This window comes from Chlorocebus sabaeus, chromosome 6 (genome assembly GCF_047675955.1).
Source record: "Chlorocebus sabaeus isolate Y175 chromosome 6, mChlSab1.0.hap1, whole genome shotgun sequence".
NCBI lineage: Eukaryota > Metazoa > Chordata > Mammalia > Primates > Cercopithecidae > Chlorocebus > Chlorocebus sabaeus.
In genome coordinates, this window is record NC_132909.1 from 56,152,296 (window position 1) to 56,170,201 (window position 17,906).

The 17,906-nt window shown below is 51.4% G+C and overlaps 1 protein-coding gene across 1 annotated transcript; it reads right to left on the reverse strand.

Moving 5' to 3' along the window:
• Nucleotides 1-8: 8 nt before the first annotated feature.
• On the reverse strand, nucleotides 9-17,709 carry LOC103233767 (adenylate kinase isoenzyme 5). Its single transcript, XM_073017058.1, has 4 exons — nucleotides 17,624-17,709; nucleotides 15,083-15,282; nucleotides 1,371-1,560; nucleotides 9-1,011 (listed from the first exon to the last, which is right to left on the reverse strand). The coding sequence occupies exons 1-4, from the start codon at nucleotides 17,682-17,684 to the stop codon at nucleotides 956-958; spliced, it is 507 nt and encodes a 168-aa protein (XP_072873159.1). The 5' UTR covers nucleotides 17,685-17,709; the 3' UTR covers nucleotides 9-955.
• Between the last annotated feature and the right edge of the window lie 197 nt (nucleotides 17,710-17,906).

Consider the following 17,906-nt stretch of genomic DNA (forward strand, 5'->3'; position numbering starts at 1 on the left):
TTTATAGATGTTGTTTAAAAAGCCTGATAATGGTGATTGAAAATTACAAACTGTTTTTTTTTTTTTTAAGAAAAATATAAGAGAAAATAGTTTTCTTCAGGCGCAATGTGCTTTCCTAACCCTGCCCCTCACTTTTTTTTTTGTTAAATAAAGTGTTTTTTGTTTAAAAAAAAAGACTGCGTGCCGGCCGCAGTTGTGTTTGTGAGAGGAAACAAGTTGAGGAGCAAGTCTCGGCCGATTAGAGTGGGGTGTGGCCCCCCAAGACTTTCCCCTTCCGATGTGGGAAGGGGAGGCTGGCCAAGCCCAGCACTGCTGTCTTCCCTAACCCAGTTTCCTTCCAGCACCTTGGGGAGCAAGGCGCTCAGGAGGGCCTCAGGGACCAGTGTTGCCATGGATGGGCTGTTGCCACAGGAAGTCCTCTGGCCTGTTAACATTCAGAGCTCTGAGGTAGGAGCCAGGCCCGTGCCAATGCTCCGTGGGTGACGGGACCGGATGTGAGGTGGGAGAGGGCACCGAGGGCCCACCTGAGCTGTTTGGACCTGGGCGGGCATCTTGTAACTCCCCATGCAGCTGCGGGGTCTCTGAGGTTGTGGCTGAATGCCAGCATTTAAAACTGGCTTCATCTCAAATGTCCTGGGCTCACAGGCCCGGTGAGAGCCCCAGCAGGTTCCAGTAACAGATGTGGTCTCTAGGGGGGGCTGTTTACAGCCCCCCAACCCATGCAGGTGTGCCAGGCACCTGGCCTGGTGGGGCGTGTTCCTTGGTGGCCCCTGGCCAACCTGCCTCATGGGGAAGCAGACCCAGGGAAGGGGAAGCTGTTGCTCTGGAATCACAGGGGGCATCATCCCTCATTCCTGGAGGTCTCATCTCCCAGGCATGCACCCCTCCCAGGTCCTGCGCGGGTTCTGGTGAGGAGCAAGGCCCGCCCCCAGTCCCTCCATCTCACTGCAGACTCTCAATCACAGAGCAGCGCTTGGCAAAGATGTTCTCTGGTGCTTCCTCTGCCAGGATCTAGAGAAGGGGGAGCCGCAGGGGTCAGGTCTGGGCCCCACGGCAGGGACATCACCCTCTCCCGCTCAGATTGTGGGAAAATCCCAGAGGCATGCACGTGAAGAGAGAGTGGGGACAGGGTCAGGAAAGCTTGCGTTGCTGACTGCTGTGTGAGGGTGTGCAGGGAGGCCCCACCAGCGTCCCATCACCTGCCCACGTGAGCTGAGGCTGGGTTCCCAGGGCATTTCCTGGGAGAATGGGAATCCCCCAGGTTACCTGGTAGGAAAGCGAGGACCAGGCCCAGGTGACCCTGGGCTGTTGAAGCAGGACTTGTTCGCTAGGGGTTGGGGTGTAGTGAGCCAGAAGCGGGGAGCACCGACGTTTCGGAGCAGGGTCTTCTGGTAGAAGGTCAAGACTGGCTCGCACAAGGTGTAGTGCGTGTCCAGGCTGGCAGATGGCCAGCTCCAAGTCGTCTGCCCGTTGCTTCATCTGGCCCCAGTGTAGCACTCGTTGGACCATCGTCTCCATGGAGCAGTCAAATATAATGACGACACTGGGGGTCCGGCCCACCTAGGAACCCAAACAAGGGGGCTGGATGAGGAGGTTCCAGGCACGGTGGTCCCTGGAAACCAGGTATAAGAAATAATCAGGCCGCCCTGGTCTGTCTGTCTGTCTGTCTGTATGTATGTATGTATTGAGACAGAGACCCACTCTGTCGCACAGGCTGGAGTGCAATGGCAAGATCTCCACTCACAGCAACCACCTCCTCCCAGGTTCCAGCCATTCTCCTGCTTCAGCCTCCCAAGTAGCTGGGATTACAGGTGCACACCACCACACCCAGCTAATTTTTGTACTTTTAGTAGAGACGCGGTTTAGCCATGTTGGTCAGGCTAGTCTCGAACTCCTAACCTCAGGTGATCTTCCCGTCTTGGCCTCCCAGATTGCTGGGATTATAGGCGTGAGCCACTGCGCCTGGCCTAGAAAGTAAAATATTCTTAAGTGACTCAAAAAGATACTTGCACAAAAGGATCAGATATATATTCTTGGATAGAAAGACTCAACATTATAAAGGAGTTGAGTCTCCCCAAACTAGTTTATAATTGTAATGTGATCCAAATGTGATGCAATGGCCGAGCATGGTGGCTCAGCCTGTAATGACAGCACTTTGGGAGGTCAAGGCAGGTGGATCACTTGAGATGAGGAGTTCCAGCCCAACCTGGCCAACATGGTGAAACCCCATCTCTACTAAAAACAGGAAAATTAGCCGGGCATAGTGGTGCACACCTGTAGTCTCAGCAAACTCGAGAGAGGCCGAAGCAGGAGAATCGCTTGAACCCGGAAGGCGGAGGTTGCAGTGAGCAGAGATTACATACCACTGCACTCCAGCCTGGGCAACAGAGCAAGACTCTGCCTCAAAAAACAAACAAACAAAAACAAAACAAACAGAAGAAGGAAAAAGTCAACAACCTGTTAGAAAAAAGACCCCAAACATATAGAGATATAAAGAGTTCACTGAAGAAGACAACAAAACACTTCTCAAGCTTTTTGTATTTTTAGAGACAGAGTCTCACCGTTGCCTGGGCTGGAACGCAGTGGCAAGATCATAGCTCACTGCAGCCCTGAACTCCTGGGCTCAAGCGATCTCCCACCTCAGCCTTCTGAATAGCTAGCACTACAGGTATGTGCCCCTGTGCCCAGTGTGGCCCTTAAACTTTGCAAAAGATATTAACACTCAATTGTAGCCAGAGAAATGCTCATTACAACCACACTGAAATACCACTTCTCACCTACACAGGTTGACAAAAATCCAAAAGCTTGGCAGCATGTTCTGTAGGTCTTGCTGTAAATGTAAAATGAAGAGGAATTTGGTGATGGCTAGCAAAATTATGCATTTCTCTTTATTCCAGCTATTGCACCCTTCATCTATTTCAAGGATACTAGCAAAAAGGTGACATGCAAAGGTTATTATTTAATGTGGCGTTATCTGTAGTGGCAAAGGATTGAAAGTAATTTATGGCCCATAGGAGATTGGCTGAATATACAATGGCATGGCCAAACAATGGAATACTACACAGCTGTAAAAAAAGGAACAAGGAAGATCTTTTTACACTAATGTGAGAGCTTCTGGATATATGGCAAAGTTAAACAACAACAACAACAAAAGGGCTGGCATGGTGGCTCAGGCCTGTAACTCCAGCACTTTGGGAGGCCGAGGCGGGCGGATCATTTGAGGTCAGGAGTTTGAGACCAGCCTGGCCAACGTGGTGAAACCCCGTCTCTACTAAAAATACAAAAAATTAGCCAGGCGTGGTGGCGGGCGCCTGTAATCTCAGCTACTTGGGAGGCTGAGGCAGGAGAATCGCTTGAACCAGGGAGGCAGAGGTTGTAGTGAGCCGAGATGGCCCCATTGCACTCCAGCCTGGGCAACAAAAGGGAAACTGTCTCAGAAAATAAAAAAAAACAAAAACAAAAGAAAATATTTGGAAAACAAGTTGCCTGTGTATTGAACATGTATAGACTTTTTTTTTTTTTTTTTAGACAGGGTCTGGTTTTTTCCCCATACCTCATAATGTCCAAATTAAAATTCTTTTTTTAATTTGAGACAGGGTCTTGCTGGAGTACAGTGGCGCAATCATAGCTCACTGCAGCCTTGAACCCCTGGGCTCAAGCGATCTCACCTCACTCTTCTAAGCAGCTGGGACCACAGGCGTGGGCCACCTCGCCCAGCCCAGAATTTTTTCCTTGTCATTATCCCCTAAGCAATACACTATAACAACAATTTACATAACGTTTACATTGTTTTAGGTATTACAAGTCATCTACAGATGACTTACAGTATATGGGAGGGTGATAATAGGTTATAGGCAAATACTACGGTATTTTATTATTTAACTCTTCGAATATGTAATTTTTTTTTTTTTTTTTTTTGAGACAGAGTCTCACTCTATCACCCCAGCTGGAGTGCAGTGGCACGATCTCAGCTCACTGCAGTCTCTGCCTCCCGGGTTCACACCATTCTCCTGCCTCAGCCTCCTGAGTAGCTGGGACTACAGGTGCCCACCACCACGCTCGGCTAATTTTTTGTATTTTTAGTAGAGACGGGGTTTCACCGTGTTAGCCAGGATGGTCTCGATCTCCTGACCTCATGATCTGCCCGCCTCAGCCTCCCAAAGTGCTGGGATTATAGGCATGAGCCACCGCACCCTGTCTGAATATGTAATTTTTTTAGAGATGGGATCTCACTATGTTGCCCAGGCTGGCCTCAAACTCCTGGGCTCCCACCTTGGCCTCCCAAAGTGCTGGGATTACAGGTGTGATTACCACACCTGGCCACTACTATGTTACTTTATATCAGAAATGTGAGCAGCCAGGTGTGGTGGTTCACGTCTGTAATCCCAGCACTTTGGGAGGCCGAGGTGGGCAGATTACGAGATCAGGAGTTTGAGACCAGCTTGGCCAACGTGGTGAAACCCTGTCTCTACTAAAAATGCAAAAAATTAGCCGGGCGTGGTGGTGCACACCTATAATCCCAGCTGCTCGGGAGGCTGAGGCAGGAGAATCGCTTGAACCAGGGAGGCGAAGGTTGTAGTGAGCCGAGATTGCACCCACCACTGCACTCCAGCCTGGCGACAGAGCAAAACTCCGTCTCAAAAACACACAAACAAACAAAAAAACTTCAGCATCCATGGATTTTGGTATCTGAGACAGGTCCTGGAACCAATCCCCCATAGATACAGAGGGCCTACATATTAAAGGAAAACGAGGTTGAGCATGGTGGCTCATGCCTGTAATCCCAGCACTTTGAGAGGCCGAGGTGGGTGGATCACCTGAGGTCAGGAGTTCGAGACCAGCCTGGCCAGCATGGTGAAACCCCATCTCTACTAAAAATACAAAATTTAGCCAGGTGTGGTGGCGGACGCCTGTAATCTCAGCTACTCAGGAGGCTGAGGCAGGAGAATTGCTTGAACCTGGGAGGCAGAAGTTGCAGTGAGCTGAGATCGCGCCATTGCACTCCAGCCTGAGTGACAAGAATGAAACTCTGTCTCAAAAAAAAAAAAAAAACTGGGAGTTTAAAGTCTTGTACCAGAAAACAAGAGGCATTCAACCACAGCCAGGCGCGGTGGCTCACGCCTGTAATCCCAGCACTTTGGGAGGCCGAGGCGGGTGGATCATGAGGTCAGGAGATCGAGACCATCCTGGCTAACGCAGTGAAACCGTCTCTACTAAAAATACAAAAAATTGAGCCGGGTGCGGTGGCTCACGCCTGTAATCCCAGCACTTTGGGAGGCCGAGGCAGGCAGATCATGAAGTCAGGAGATCGAGACCACAGTGAAACCCCATCTCTACTAAGAAAAGTACAAAAAATTGGCCGGGTGCAGTGGCGGGCGCCTGTAGTCCCAACTACTCGGGAGGCTGAGCAAGGAGAATGGCGTGAAGCCGGAAGGCAGAGCTTGCAGTGAGCGGAGAGCGAAACTCTGTCTTGAAGAAAAAAAAAAAAAAAAGGCCAGGCGCGGTGGCTCAAGCCTGTAATCCCAGCACTTTGGGAGGCCGAGACGGGCGGATCACGAGGTCAGGAGATCGAGACCATCCTGGCTAACACGGTGAAACCCCGTCTCTACTAAAAAATACAAAAAACTAGCCGGGCGAGGTGGCAGACGCCTGTAGTCCCGGCTACTCGGGAGGCTGAGGCAGGAGAATGGCGTAAACCCGGGAGGTGGAGCTTGCAATGAGCTGAGATCCGGCCACTGCACTCCAGCCTGGGCCACAGAGCGAGACTCCGTCTCAAAAAAAAAAAAAAAGCAGCCTTCAACCCAAAAGGACACCAGCATCAACATGAAATTGCTCCTAATAGCCCAAGATGTGACCACTCTAGCATCAGAAAGAAAAATAGAGGTGGCCTATGGTCCCAGCTACCCAGAAGGCTGAGACAGAAGGATCGCTTGAGCCAGGGAGTTCAAGCCTGCAGTGAGTCGCGATTCCGCTACTGCACTCCAGTCGGGGTGACAGGTCTTTTCTTTCTTGTTTTTTGTATATATATATTTTTTGTTGCTGTTGTTTTTTTTTAAATTATACTTTAAGTTCTAGGGTACATGTGCACAACGTGCAGGTTTGTTACATATGTATACATATGCCATGTTGGTGTGCTGCACCCGTTAACTCGTCATTTACATTAGGTTTATCTCCTAATGCTATCCCTCCTTCCTACCCCCAGTGACAGGTCTTTTCTTAAGACCCTGTCTCTCTCTCTCTCTCTCTCTCTTTTTTTTTTTTTTTTTTTTTTTTGAGATAGAGTCTCACTCTGTTGTCCAGGCTGGATGGAGTGCAATGATGCAATCTTGGCTCACTGCAATCTCCACCTCCCGGTTCAAGCGATTCTCCTGCCTCAGCCTCCCGAGTAGCTGGGATTATAGGCGCCCACCATCACGCCCGGCTAATTTTTGTATTTTTCATAGAGATGTGGTTTCACCATGTTAGCCAAGCTGGTCTTGAACTCCTGACCTTAAGTGATCTGTTTTTTGTTTTGTTTTGTTTTGTTTTGTGAGACAGGGTCTCACTCTGTCACTTCTGCTGAAGTGCAGTGGCTCAATCACAGCTCACTGCAGCCTCAACCTCCTGGGCTCAAGCCATCATCTCACCTAAGCCTCCCAAGTATCTAGAACTACAGGTGTGGGCCACCACACCTGGCTAGTTTTTTAATTTTTATTTTTGTAGAGATGGCGTCTTGCTATGTTGCCAAGTCTGGTCTTCAATTCCTGGGCTCAAGAGATCCTCCATGCTGGGATTATAGGTGTGAGCCACCATGCCTGGCAACCTTTTTTTTTTTTTAAAAAAGACAATGGCATCTCCACATGCAGGTAATTGTATAAACAAATACATATCAATGTCAATTGGCTGGTTTTGATGTTACATGACCATCAGTTCCATAAATTAAGACATCATGGCTGGGCGAGGTGGCTCACGCCTATAATCACAGCACTTTGAGAGGCTGAGACGGGGGAATCACTTGAGGTCAGGAGTTCGAGAACAGCCTGCCCAACATGGTGAAACCCCATCTCTATAAAAAATATAAAAATTAGCCAGGCGTGGTGGCAGGCACCTTAATCCCAGCTACTTGGGAGGCAGAGGCAGGAGAATCATTTGAACCTGGGAGGCGGAGGTTGCAGTGAGCCAAGATCAAGCCATCGCACTCAAACCTGGGGGACGAGAGCGAGACTTCTCTCAAGAAAAAAAAAAAAGAAAAACAAAAACACATATTTTATTTATTTATTCTGAAACAGGGTTTCACTCCTGCCGCCCTGGCTGGAGTGCTGTGGTACAATCTCAGCTCACTGAACGCTCCTGGGCTCAAGCAATTCTCCCACCTCAGCTTCCCTAGTAGCTGGGACCACAGGTGCTCACCATCACACCTGGCTAATTTTTTTTTTTGGGGGGGGGTTTGCCATGTTGCCCAGGCTGGTCTGGAACTCCTGGGTTCAAGCCATCCACCTGCCTCAGCCTCCCAAAATGCTGGGATTACAGGCATGAGCCACCTCACCCAGCCCTACAACTTTTAATTAAGAGGAGGCAACCCTTCCTCCTTGGGGCTTGGTTTCCGCATCTGTAAAATAGGGGCGAGAGTCTCCCTGGAATGCTGAGGCTGTGTGCAGCCTTGGCTTCCCGTGGATTTCAGTGGGTTGATCCAGGACGGCCCCCCATGGTGTCTGCAGTATACAGGACAGTGGGAATCGTAAGGGGAATCAACACACGCTTCCTGCACATCGTGTTCTTGTGCACGGAGATCTCCATCCTGGGGACCCATCATCAAGCCAGACCTGCTGCACCAAAATGCACCAAACAAAGACGCATGAGCCAGCTGGGGTCCCAGATGGGGCTAGGCATGGTCTGTGTTTCAGGCTCCAGGGATGCTGTGCTACTAGGAACTAATGGACAGACTCTAAGGCAGGGCCACTGCAGACTCAAATGCCTGTAGCAGTGACTGTGGCAAAGTCAGTTGCACAGCAGAGGAAATAAAATTGGGGCCTTGGTGGCTGGGCATGGTGGCTCACGCCTGTAATCCCAGCACTTTGGGAGGCCAAGGTGGGAGCTTGAGGCCAGGAGTTCAGGATCAGCCTGGGCAGCACAGCAAGACCCCCCCCTTTTTTGAGACAGAGTCTTGCTCTGTCACCCAGGCTGAAGTGCAGTGGTGCGATCTCTGCTTACTGCAAGCTCTGCCTCCCAGGTTCAAGAGACTCTCCTACTTCAGCCTCCTGAGTAGCTGGAATTACAGGCTCACGTCACCAAGCCCAGCTAATTTTTTTTTTTTTTTTTTTTTTTGAGAGGGAGGCTCGCTCTGTTGCCCAGCCTGGAGCTCAGTGGCGCAATCTCAGCTCACTGCAACACGTGCCTCCAGGGTTCAAGCGATTCTCCTGCCTTAGCCTCCCGAGTAGCTGGGATTACAGGCACTCACCACCATGCCTGGCTAATTTTTGTATTTTAGTAGAGATGGGGTTTCATCATCTTGGCCAGGCTGGTCTTGAACTCCTGACCTCAAGTGATCCACCTGCCTTGGCCTCCCAAAGTGCTGGGATTACAGGCATGAGCCACCACGCCCGGCCAATTTTTGTATTTTTAGTAGAGACGGGGTTTCACCATGTTGGCCATCACACAAGGGTGGTCTCAAAACTCCTGACCTCAGGTGATCCACCCACCTCAGCCTCCCAAAGTGCTGGGATTACAGGTGTGAGCCACCAGGCCTGGCCCCCATCTCTATAATAAAATAAAAAGTTAAAAAATATGGGCCCAAGGCGTGGGGCTGCCTGGGCTTCCGCCTTGCCTCCCCCACCTACGTTGTGTGACCCTGTTGCAGTTTCCTGATCACTCTGCAAAACATCGGGATGCTAATGCCTGGAACGTTCCAGAAGATGAGTTCATCCGTGCAGAGTGTTGAGAACAGAGCTGGGCTCAATAAAAGCTCAGGGAGCGTTCACGCAGCTGTTGCCATGGGGACGTGCAGGCCCTGCGTTGCCAAGTCAGTCGGTTTTCAAGAGAAGCTGGGAGTTTTGATGTGGAAGCTCCCTGTTGTCGAATGTTGGCCGTGAATCCAAAAAGGAAAATGCGAAATGCTGTAAAGTCCAAACCGAACACTTTGGTGGACCCAAAGGGGCCCACGCCACGGTCTGTAGCCTCTGTTCTGAGATTTAGAAGACACTGGTGGAGCTGGGGACCTGCTTTCTTCCGGGCACTGGCCTGAGGCTGGGGCGGGCATAGAAGTGAATGAGCCCAGCCTTTGCCCTCGGAGAACTCCCAGTCTTGAGGCGGGGGCCTGAGATTTGCCCTTTAACCCCATCACAACGAGAATTACGAGCCCAACAGAATTCCTTGCTTGTAGGTGTGAACAAAGGGCAGGGCCCCCACCTGCAGGTGGGGACAGCTGCCCTGGCCCCTATGACCTTTGATTCCATCAAAGTGCTTCTTCAAAAGGTTTTTTTTTTTTTTGATACTGAGTTTCACTCTTGTTGCCCAGGCTGGAGTACAGTGGCACGATCTCAGCTCACTGCAACCTCTGCCTCCTGGGTTCAAGCCATTCTCCTACCTCAGCCTCCCGAGTAGCTGGGATGACGGGCATGCACCACCACACTCGGCTAATTTTCTATTTTTAGTAGAGATGGGATTTCTCCATGTTAGTCAGGCTGATCTCGAATCGAAAGGTATTTTAACTGGAATCCAGCAATCCTCAGAGAAGCTTCAAGGTCTGTAGCCTGACGGACAGTTTCTCTTCTCTTTTCCTCCCTGTTTTTTGTTTGTTTGTTTGGAGACAGGGTCTCGCTCTGTCACCCAGGCTGGAGGGCAATGGTGTAATTATATCTCACTGTGACCTTCACCTTCTGGGCTCAAGTAATTCTCCCACCTCAGCCTCCTGAATAGCTGGGGCTTCAGGCATGCACCACCACGCCTGGCTAATGTTTTAAATTTTTTTGTAGAGACAGAGGTCTTGTTATGTTGCCCAGGCTGGACTTGAACTCCTGGGCTCAAGCGATCTGTCCTCCTTGGCCTCCCAAAGTCCTGGAATTCCAGGCATGAGCCACTGCACCCGGCCTCTCTTTTCCTGCTCAACTGTTTCCAAATGGAATCAAAAAGATTCCTGCTTGCTCAGTCCACAGTATCATCACTGTTCATGTGTTCAGACAGCTGCTTGCACAAAAGCCACGCTGAAGTGTGAAAATCACCTGAAGAAATTTACTCCAACCTTCCCAGCATCAGCGCGATCTCAGCTCACTGCAACCTCCGCCTCCCGGGTTCAAGCGATCCCCGTACCTCAGCCTTCTGAGTAGCTGGGATTACAGGCGCGCACCACCATGCCTGACTAAATTTTTTTTTTTTTTTTTTTGTATTTTTAGTAGAGAGGGGGTTTCACCATGTTGGTCAGGCTGGTCTCAAACTCCCGACCTCAGGTGATCCGACCACCTTGGCCTCCCAAAGTGCTGGGAATACAGGCGTGAGCCACCGCGCCCGGCCCAGAAATGTCTTTGTTCGGCATGACTCCGTGCCTCTCTTTCCCACTCTGATGTCGGCATCCTGTAAACTCTGTAACCGCAGCCCTGAGGGCAGGGCTTGCTCTAAGAACACTTCGGGGACAGGTGGTTGCAGAAACAGACGAACGAACAACACGAATCCCTCTGTGTGGCCTAGGGAGGAGCTAAACCCACACGCTATTCCGTGGGCAAATGGTTCACCCACCACATGCCCGGAGCTGGGCAGGAAGATACTGAAATGACTTCCTCCCTGCCCTCAGAGAGCTCCTTAACTCCTTATCAGAGTCCCAGAAACTTCCAACACCCTGACCTTCCCTTGATAATAGAACACTCCGTTTCCCAGGAAGGTGCAGGGTCTCAGGCCTGTACTCCCGGCACACTGGGAGGTTGCAGTGGGGGGATTGCTTGAGGCCAGGAGTTAGACACCAGCCTGAGCCACATAGAGGAAACCTATGTCTACAAACAATCAAAATAAAAAAAATAAAAATAAAAAAGATACTTGGCCAGGCGCGGTGACTCATGCCTATAATGCCAGCACTCTGGGAGGCTGACCCAGGTGGGTGGATCACCCGAGGTCAGGAGTTCGAGACCAGCCTGGCCAACATGGAGAAACCCCCATCTCTACTAAAAATACCAAAAAAAAAAAAAAAAGAAAAATTAGCCGGGTATGGTGGCAGGCGCCTGTAATCCCAACTACTCGGTGGGTTAAGGCAGGAGAATCACTGGAACCCGGGAGGCAGAGGTTGCAGTGAACCGAGATGACGCCATGGCACTCCAGCCTGGGCAACAGAGAACTCCAGCCTGGGCAACAGAGAGAGACTCTGTCTTAAAGAAAAAAAGATATTAAGTACTTGGGGGGCTGAAGTGGGAGGAGGTCAATACTTCAGTGAGCTATGATCACACCACAGCACTCCGGACTAGGCAACAGAGTGAGACCCTGTCCTCACCAACCAAAAAAAACAGGCCGGCATGGTGGCTCAGGCTTGTAATCTCAGCACTTTAGGAGGCCGAGGCGGGCAAATCACTTGAGGTCAGTTGTGAGGCAGGTACTGAGGTCCCCTTGATTTTCCGGTTGAGGAAGCGACTTCACGGGGTGACAAAGGAAATAAATACTAGCTAATTCTGTTGAGTGATTTTGTTTGTTTGTTTTGGTTTTTTAAAGAGATGGAGTCTCACTCTGTCTCCCAGGCTGGAGTGCAGTGGCGCAATCTCAGCTCACTGCAACCTCTGCCTCCTGGGTTCACGCCATTCTCTTGCCTCAGCTCCCCAGGTAGCTGGGATTGCAGGTGTACACCACCATGCCCAGCTGATTTTTGTATTTTTTTTTTTGAGACGGAGTCTTGCTGTGTCGCCCAGGCTGGAATGCAGTGGCCGGATCTCAGCTCACTGCAAGCTCCGCCTCCCGGGTTCACGCCATTCTCCTGCCTCAGCCTCTCGAGTAGCTGGGACTACAGGCGCCCACCACCACGCCCAGCTAATTTTTTTTTGCATTTTTAGTAGAGATGGGGTTTCACCGTGTTAGCCAGGATGGTCTCGATCTCCTGACCTCGTGATCCACCCGTCTTGGCCTCCCAAAGTGCTGGGATTACAGGCGTGAGCCACCGTGCCCGGCCTAATTTTTGTGTTTTTTAGTAGAGATGGGGTTTCACTATATGTTGGCCAGGGTGGTCTCGAATTCCTGGCCTCAGGTGATCTGGCCTCCCAAAGTGCTGGGATTACAGGCATGAGCCACTACACCTAGCCAATTTTTTTTTTTTTCTTGAGACAGAGTCTCACTTTGTTGCCCAGACCGCAGTGCAATGGTATGAGCTCGGCCCACTGCAACCTCTACCTCCCGGGTCCAAGAGATTCTCCTGCCTCAGCCTCCCGAGTAGCTGGGGATTTCAGGTGCGTGCCACCATGCCCGGCTAATTTTGATTTTTTTGTTGTTGTTGTACTTTTAGTAGAAATGGGGTTTCACCATGTTGGCCAGGCTGGTCTTGAACTCCTGACCTCAAGTGAGTCACCCACCTTGGCCTCCCAAACTGTTGGGATTACAGGCATGAGCCACCGCACCCGGCCTTTTTTTTTTTTTTTTTGACTGAGTCTGGGTCTATCGCCCAGGCTGCAGTGCAATAGCACAATCTCGGCTCACCACAACCTCCACCTCCCGGGTTCAAGCGATTCTCCTGCCTCAGCCTCCCGATTAGCTGGGATTACATGCACCCCTCACCATGCCCGGATAATTTCTGTATTTTTAGTAGAGAAGAGGTTTCACCACGTTGGCCAGGCTTGTCTTGAACTCCTGACCTTGTGATCCACCTGTCTTGGCCTCCAAAGTGCTGGGATTACAGGTATGAGCCACCACGCCTGGAACTTTTCTTTTTCTTTTCTTTTTCTTTTTCTTTTTTTTTTTTTGAGACAGGGTCTTGCTCTGTCGCCCAAGCTGGAGAGCAGTTGTGCAGTCATGGCTCACTGCAGCCTCCACTTCCTGGGCTCAAGGAATCTTCTCACTTCAGACTCCAGGTAGTTGGAACTATAGATTCATGCCACCATGCCCAGCTGAATTTTTTCTTTTTAAAATTTTTTTTTTTTTTTGGTTCATTTTCAGTATATACCTTTTCCCTGTAGAGCCAGCTAACTTTTTAAAATGTATTGTTTTGGGCCAGGGGCGGTCCCAGCACTTTGGGAGGCCAAGGTGGACAGATCACAAAGTCAGGAGATCGAGACCATCCTGGCTAACACAATGAAACCCCGTCTCTACTAAAAATACAAAAAAATTAGCCGGACGTGGTCCCGGGTACCTGTAGTCCCAGCTACTCGGGAGGCTGAGGCAGGAGAATGACGTGAACCCAGGAGGTGGAGCTTGCAGTGAGCCGAGATTCGGCCATTGCACTCCAGTCTGGGTGGCAGAGTGAGACCCCGTCTCAAAAAAAAAAAAAAAAAAAAAATTATTGTTTTGGCCAGGCATGGTGGCTCACACCTGTAATCCTAACACTTTGGGAGGCCAAGGCGCGTGGATCACTTGACGTTTGGAGTTCAAGAGCAGCCTGGGCAATATGGGGAAACCCCATCTGTACTAAAAATACAAAAATTAGCTGGGCGTGGTGGTGCACGCATGTAGTCCCATCGACTCAAGAGGCTGAGGCACGAGAATCACTTGAACCCGGGAGGCAGAGGGTACAGTGAGCTGAAATCATGCCATTGCTGTCCAGTCTGGGTAACAGTGAGACTCGTGTCAACAAATAAATTAAATAATGGATAATTTAGTCCAGGCACAGAGGCTCATGCCTGTAATCCCAGCACGTCAGGAGGCCGAGGCGGGTGAATCACCTGATGTCAGGAGTTCGAGACCAGCCTGGGCAACATGGTGAAACTCTGTTTCTACTAAAAATACAAAATTAGCAGGGCATGGTGGTGTGCGCCTGTAATCCCAGCTACTTGGGAGGCTGAGGCAGGAGAATCGCTTGAACCAGGGAAGTGGAGGTTGCAGTGAGCCGAGATCACACCATTGCACTCCAGCCTGAGCGACAACAGTGAAACTCCATCTCAAAATAAATAAATAAATTAATTAATTTTTTTAGGAGACAGGGCTTGGCTGGGCACGGTGGTTCACGCCTGTAATCCCAGCACTTTGGGAGGCCGAGGCAGGCGGATCACGAGGTCAGGAGATCGAGACCATCCTGACTAACACGGTGAAACCCCGTCTCTACTAAAAAAAAACAAAAAAACTAGCCGGGCGAGGTGGCGGGCCCCTGTAGTCCCAGCTACTCGGGAGGCTGAGACAGGAGAATGGCGTAAACCCGGGAGGCGGAGCTTGCAGTGAGCTGAGATCCGGCCACTGCACTCCAGCCTGGGCCACAGAGTGAGACTCCGTCTCAAAAAAAAAAAAAAAAAAAAAAAAAAAAGAGATAGGGCTTGCTATGTTGCCCAGGGTGGTCTCAAACTCCTGGGCTCAAGTGATGCCCAGACCTTGGCCTCCCAAAGTGTTGGGAATACAGGCATGAGCCACTGTGCCTGTCCTTGAGTGATTTTTTGTTTAGCTCAAATTGACCTTTATTTGCAATTTATGAATGGGGCACCCTCCACTTCACCAAACAGCGAGAGCTTCCCTAGTGAGTGATTCTTTTTTTTTTTTTTTTTTTTGAGACGGGGTTTTCCTCTTGCTGCCCGGGCTGGAGTGCAATAGCACAATCTCGGCTCACCACAACCTCCGCCTCCCGGGTTCAAGTTATTCTCCTGCGTCAGCCTCCCGAGTAGCTGGGATTACAGGCATGCGCCATCGCGCCCAGTTAGTTTTGTATTTTTAGTAGAGACAGGGTTTCTCCATGTTGGTCAGACTGGTTTTGAATTCCCAACCTCAGGTGACCCACCCGCCTTGGCGTCCCAAAGTGTTGGGATTACAGGCGTGAGCCACTGGGCCGGACCCCTACAGCCTTTTGATGGGATCTCCCCTCTTCACAGATAAGGAAATGAAAGCTTAGTGCAGCAAGGCAATAGCCACGTGGGAAGTTGCAACCTTCTGGGTCCTGTGAGCCCTCCTGGTGGGTGGCTGTCCCAACGTACCCCCTTCCTTCCTACCCCCTCCCATGAGCTCCTACCGGGGGCACCAGGAGCCCCTGCAGCATGATGTCACGGATCTGCCGGCCCCGCTGCGTGCTCCTTTGAGCCTCCTGTTGCAGTACCTGGCCCAGCCCTACGTGGCAGAAGCCATATTTGGTCGCCATATTCTTGCACTGCATCCCTTTGCCACGGTCTGGGCCGCCCATCACGAAGATGATCAGAGGGGACTTGAGGATGTCTGTGGCACCCAGGAAGAGGGAAGGAGATGGGTTAGTGCCTGTAGGGGCACAGGTGTCCCTGGGTGACACTGGACAAAGTCTCTTGGCATACTCTCTTTTGCTGTAGGGTGGCATCTTGGAGGTATGTTTCTGTTCTCAAGGGTATAGCCAGGCACGTTGTGTGTTTGTGCCGCTTGGATGAAGAAGTGAACTTGAGGCTAGGTGCGGTGGCTCACACCTATAGTCCCTGCACTTTGGGAGGCCGAGGTGGGTGGATCCCTTGATGTCAGGAGTTTGAGACCAGCCTGGCCAACATGGTGAAACCCCGTCTCTACTAAAAATACAAAAAAAAAGTTAGCTTGTGTGGTGGCGCACGCCTGTGATCCCAACTACTCGTGAGGCTGAAGCAGGAGAATCGCTTGAACCCAGGAGCAGAAGGTTGCAGTAAGCCGAGATTGCGCCACTGCACTCCAGACTGGGCAACAGAGCAAGCCTCCGTCTCAAAAAAAAAAAAAAGAAAAAAAAAATGATGTGAACTTGAGCAGGCCAGGCCCTTCGCACATGGCATCTCCTTAAAGCATCCAGCCCCTCCCCTTCCCTCTGTCCCAGTCTCATCCCATTTTACGGTGGAGGGAACTGAGGTTCAGAGAGAGGCAGGGAATTACCCATGCTCCCAGTGTCATCCCATACTCCCCTTCCCTCCGTCCCAGCCCCATCCCATACTCCCCTTCCCTCCGTCCCAGCCCCATCCCATACTCCCCTTCCCTCCGTCCCAGCCCCATCCCATACTCCCCTTCCCTCCGTCCCAGCCTCATCCCATACTCCCCTTCCCTACGTCCCAGCCTCATCCCATACTCCCCTTCCCTCCGTCCCAGCCCCATCCCATACTCCCCTTCCCTCCGTCCCAGCCCCATCCCATGCTCCCCTTCCCTCCGTCCCAGCCCCATCCCATGCTCCCCTTCCCTCCGTCCCAGCCCCATCCCATGCTCCCCTTCCCTCTGTCCCAGTCTCATCCCATGCTCCCCTTCCCTCTGTCCCAGCCCCATCCCATACTCCCCTTCCCTCTGTCCCAGTCTCATCCCATACTCCCCTTCCCTCTGTCCCAGCCCCATCCCATACTCCCCTTCCCTCTGTCCCAGTCTCATCCCATACTCCCCTTCCCTCTGTCCCAGCCCCATCCCATACTCCTGTTTCCTCTGTCCCAGCCCCAGGGGGCTTCAGTTCTTTGAATTTGAAACTCATTTCTCCTTTGCTGTTTCCTCTGCCTGGAAAATCCCTGCCTGCACCAGTTCCTTCTGGCCACAACTTCCATCTGGCCTTCTCTAGCCTCCATCTAGAGTTTCCCCCCATCACTCCTTGTCTCAGACACCTATTTCCTCCACAGCAATGGCCACAGTCAGTCATGATCTTCCCTGTTTACTTGTTCTTTTTATTTTTTTCTTCTTCTTCTTTATTCTTCCTGCTTTCTTTTTTTGAGATGGCGTTTCACTCTTGTTGCCCAGACTGGAGTGCAATGGCGCAATCTCAGTTCACCACAACCTCCGCCTCCCAGGTCCAAGCGATTCTCCTGCCTCAGCCTCCTGAGTAGCTGGGATTATAGGCATGAGCCACCACGACCGGCTAATTTTGTATTTTTAGTAGAAACAGAGTTTCTCCATGTCGGTCAGGCTGGTCTCAAACTCCCAACCTCAGGTGATCCGCCTGCCTCGGCCTCCCAAAGTGCTAGGATTACAGGCGTGAGCCACCGTGCCCGGCCGTTTACTTGTTCTTGTCTCCTCCATGCCAGACTCAACTCCATGAGAGCAAGGACTATTTCTGCCTCTCTCATTCCTATATTCCTAGGAGTTGGCAGTTCCTCACATTTAGTGGTGGATGAGGAATAAATGAAACCAGACACATCGACAGTGTCTGTAGTTCATGGCCCAATTTTTGTGTCTTGCTCCCCTTCCCTTTGCTTAGCCAACTCCTATGTATCCCTCAGTGCCCAACTGAAACCTCCCCTCTTCTCTGAGCCCTCAGAGCCCACTGTGCTTCTCCTGCTCCTTCCTGGGTTGTAGATTCCCATGTTATGAGTCTGTCTCCCCCACGACACTGTAACCCTCGAGAGGGCACTGTAACCCTCCGTTGGGAGCTGGTTTGACAGATTCACCTTGCGGGGCCCCGAACCCAGGAGGTGCTCGAGTATTTCCGAAGTGGAGCAATGAATGGTTGCGCCGTGAGCATGCGCAGTTGTGTTACTGCCATGACTGGGGCGTGTGTGCATGCCTGGAACGGGGTAGGGGATCCTGCATCTCCCTACTGTTCTCTGCAGCCTCCTTCCCTTCCCCCCAGGAAGCCAGCCAGCCGCCCCCGCGACGTTACCCTTCTCCTGGGGCCTCAGAGCCCTGCCCATCTCGGGCAGCTTGGACTTGCAGAGACCCATCCAGCCAGCAGCCCTTGGGGTGGTCGCTCCCCGACCCCACCCAGGCTCTGACCCCTCCTGGCTCGGCACAACGTCACAAGGGTCCCCGCCCCGGTCATTTTGCGACAATGACGGGGTCCATCCCTTCGGGGTAGGGGGAGGAAATGAACCCCAAACAGGCCCATGGGGAGCCAAGCGGCGGTTCGACCCGACCGGAGTAGGCCTCGGTTGCTATGGTGACGC

Bases quoted from the DNA above. Each gene is read 5' to 3' on its own strand.
- LOC103233767 (XM_073017058.1), bottom strand. From the start codon at position 17,684: ATGGGTCTCTGCAAGTCCAAGCTGCCCGAGATGGGCAGGGCTCTGAGG. The intron at 1,561-15,082 runs GTAGGAGCTCAT...TTGGGTTCCTAG, and splicing joins AGGGGCTCCTGGTGCCCCCG to GTGGGCCGGACCCCCAGTGT. The intron at 1,012-1,370 runs GTCGGTGCTCCC...CCCCTTCTCTAG, and splicing joins AGAAGACCCTGCTCCGAAAC to ATCCTGGCAGAGGAAGCACC.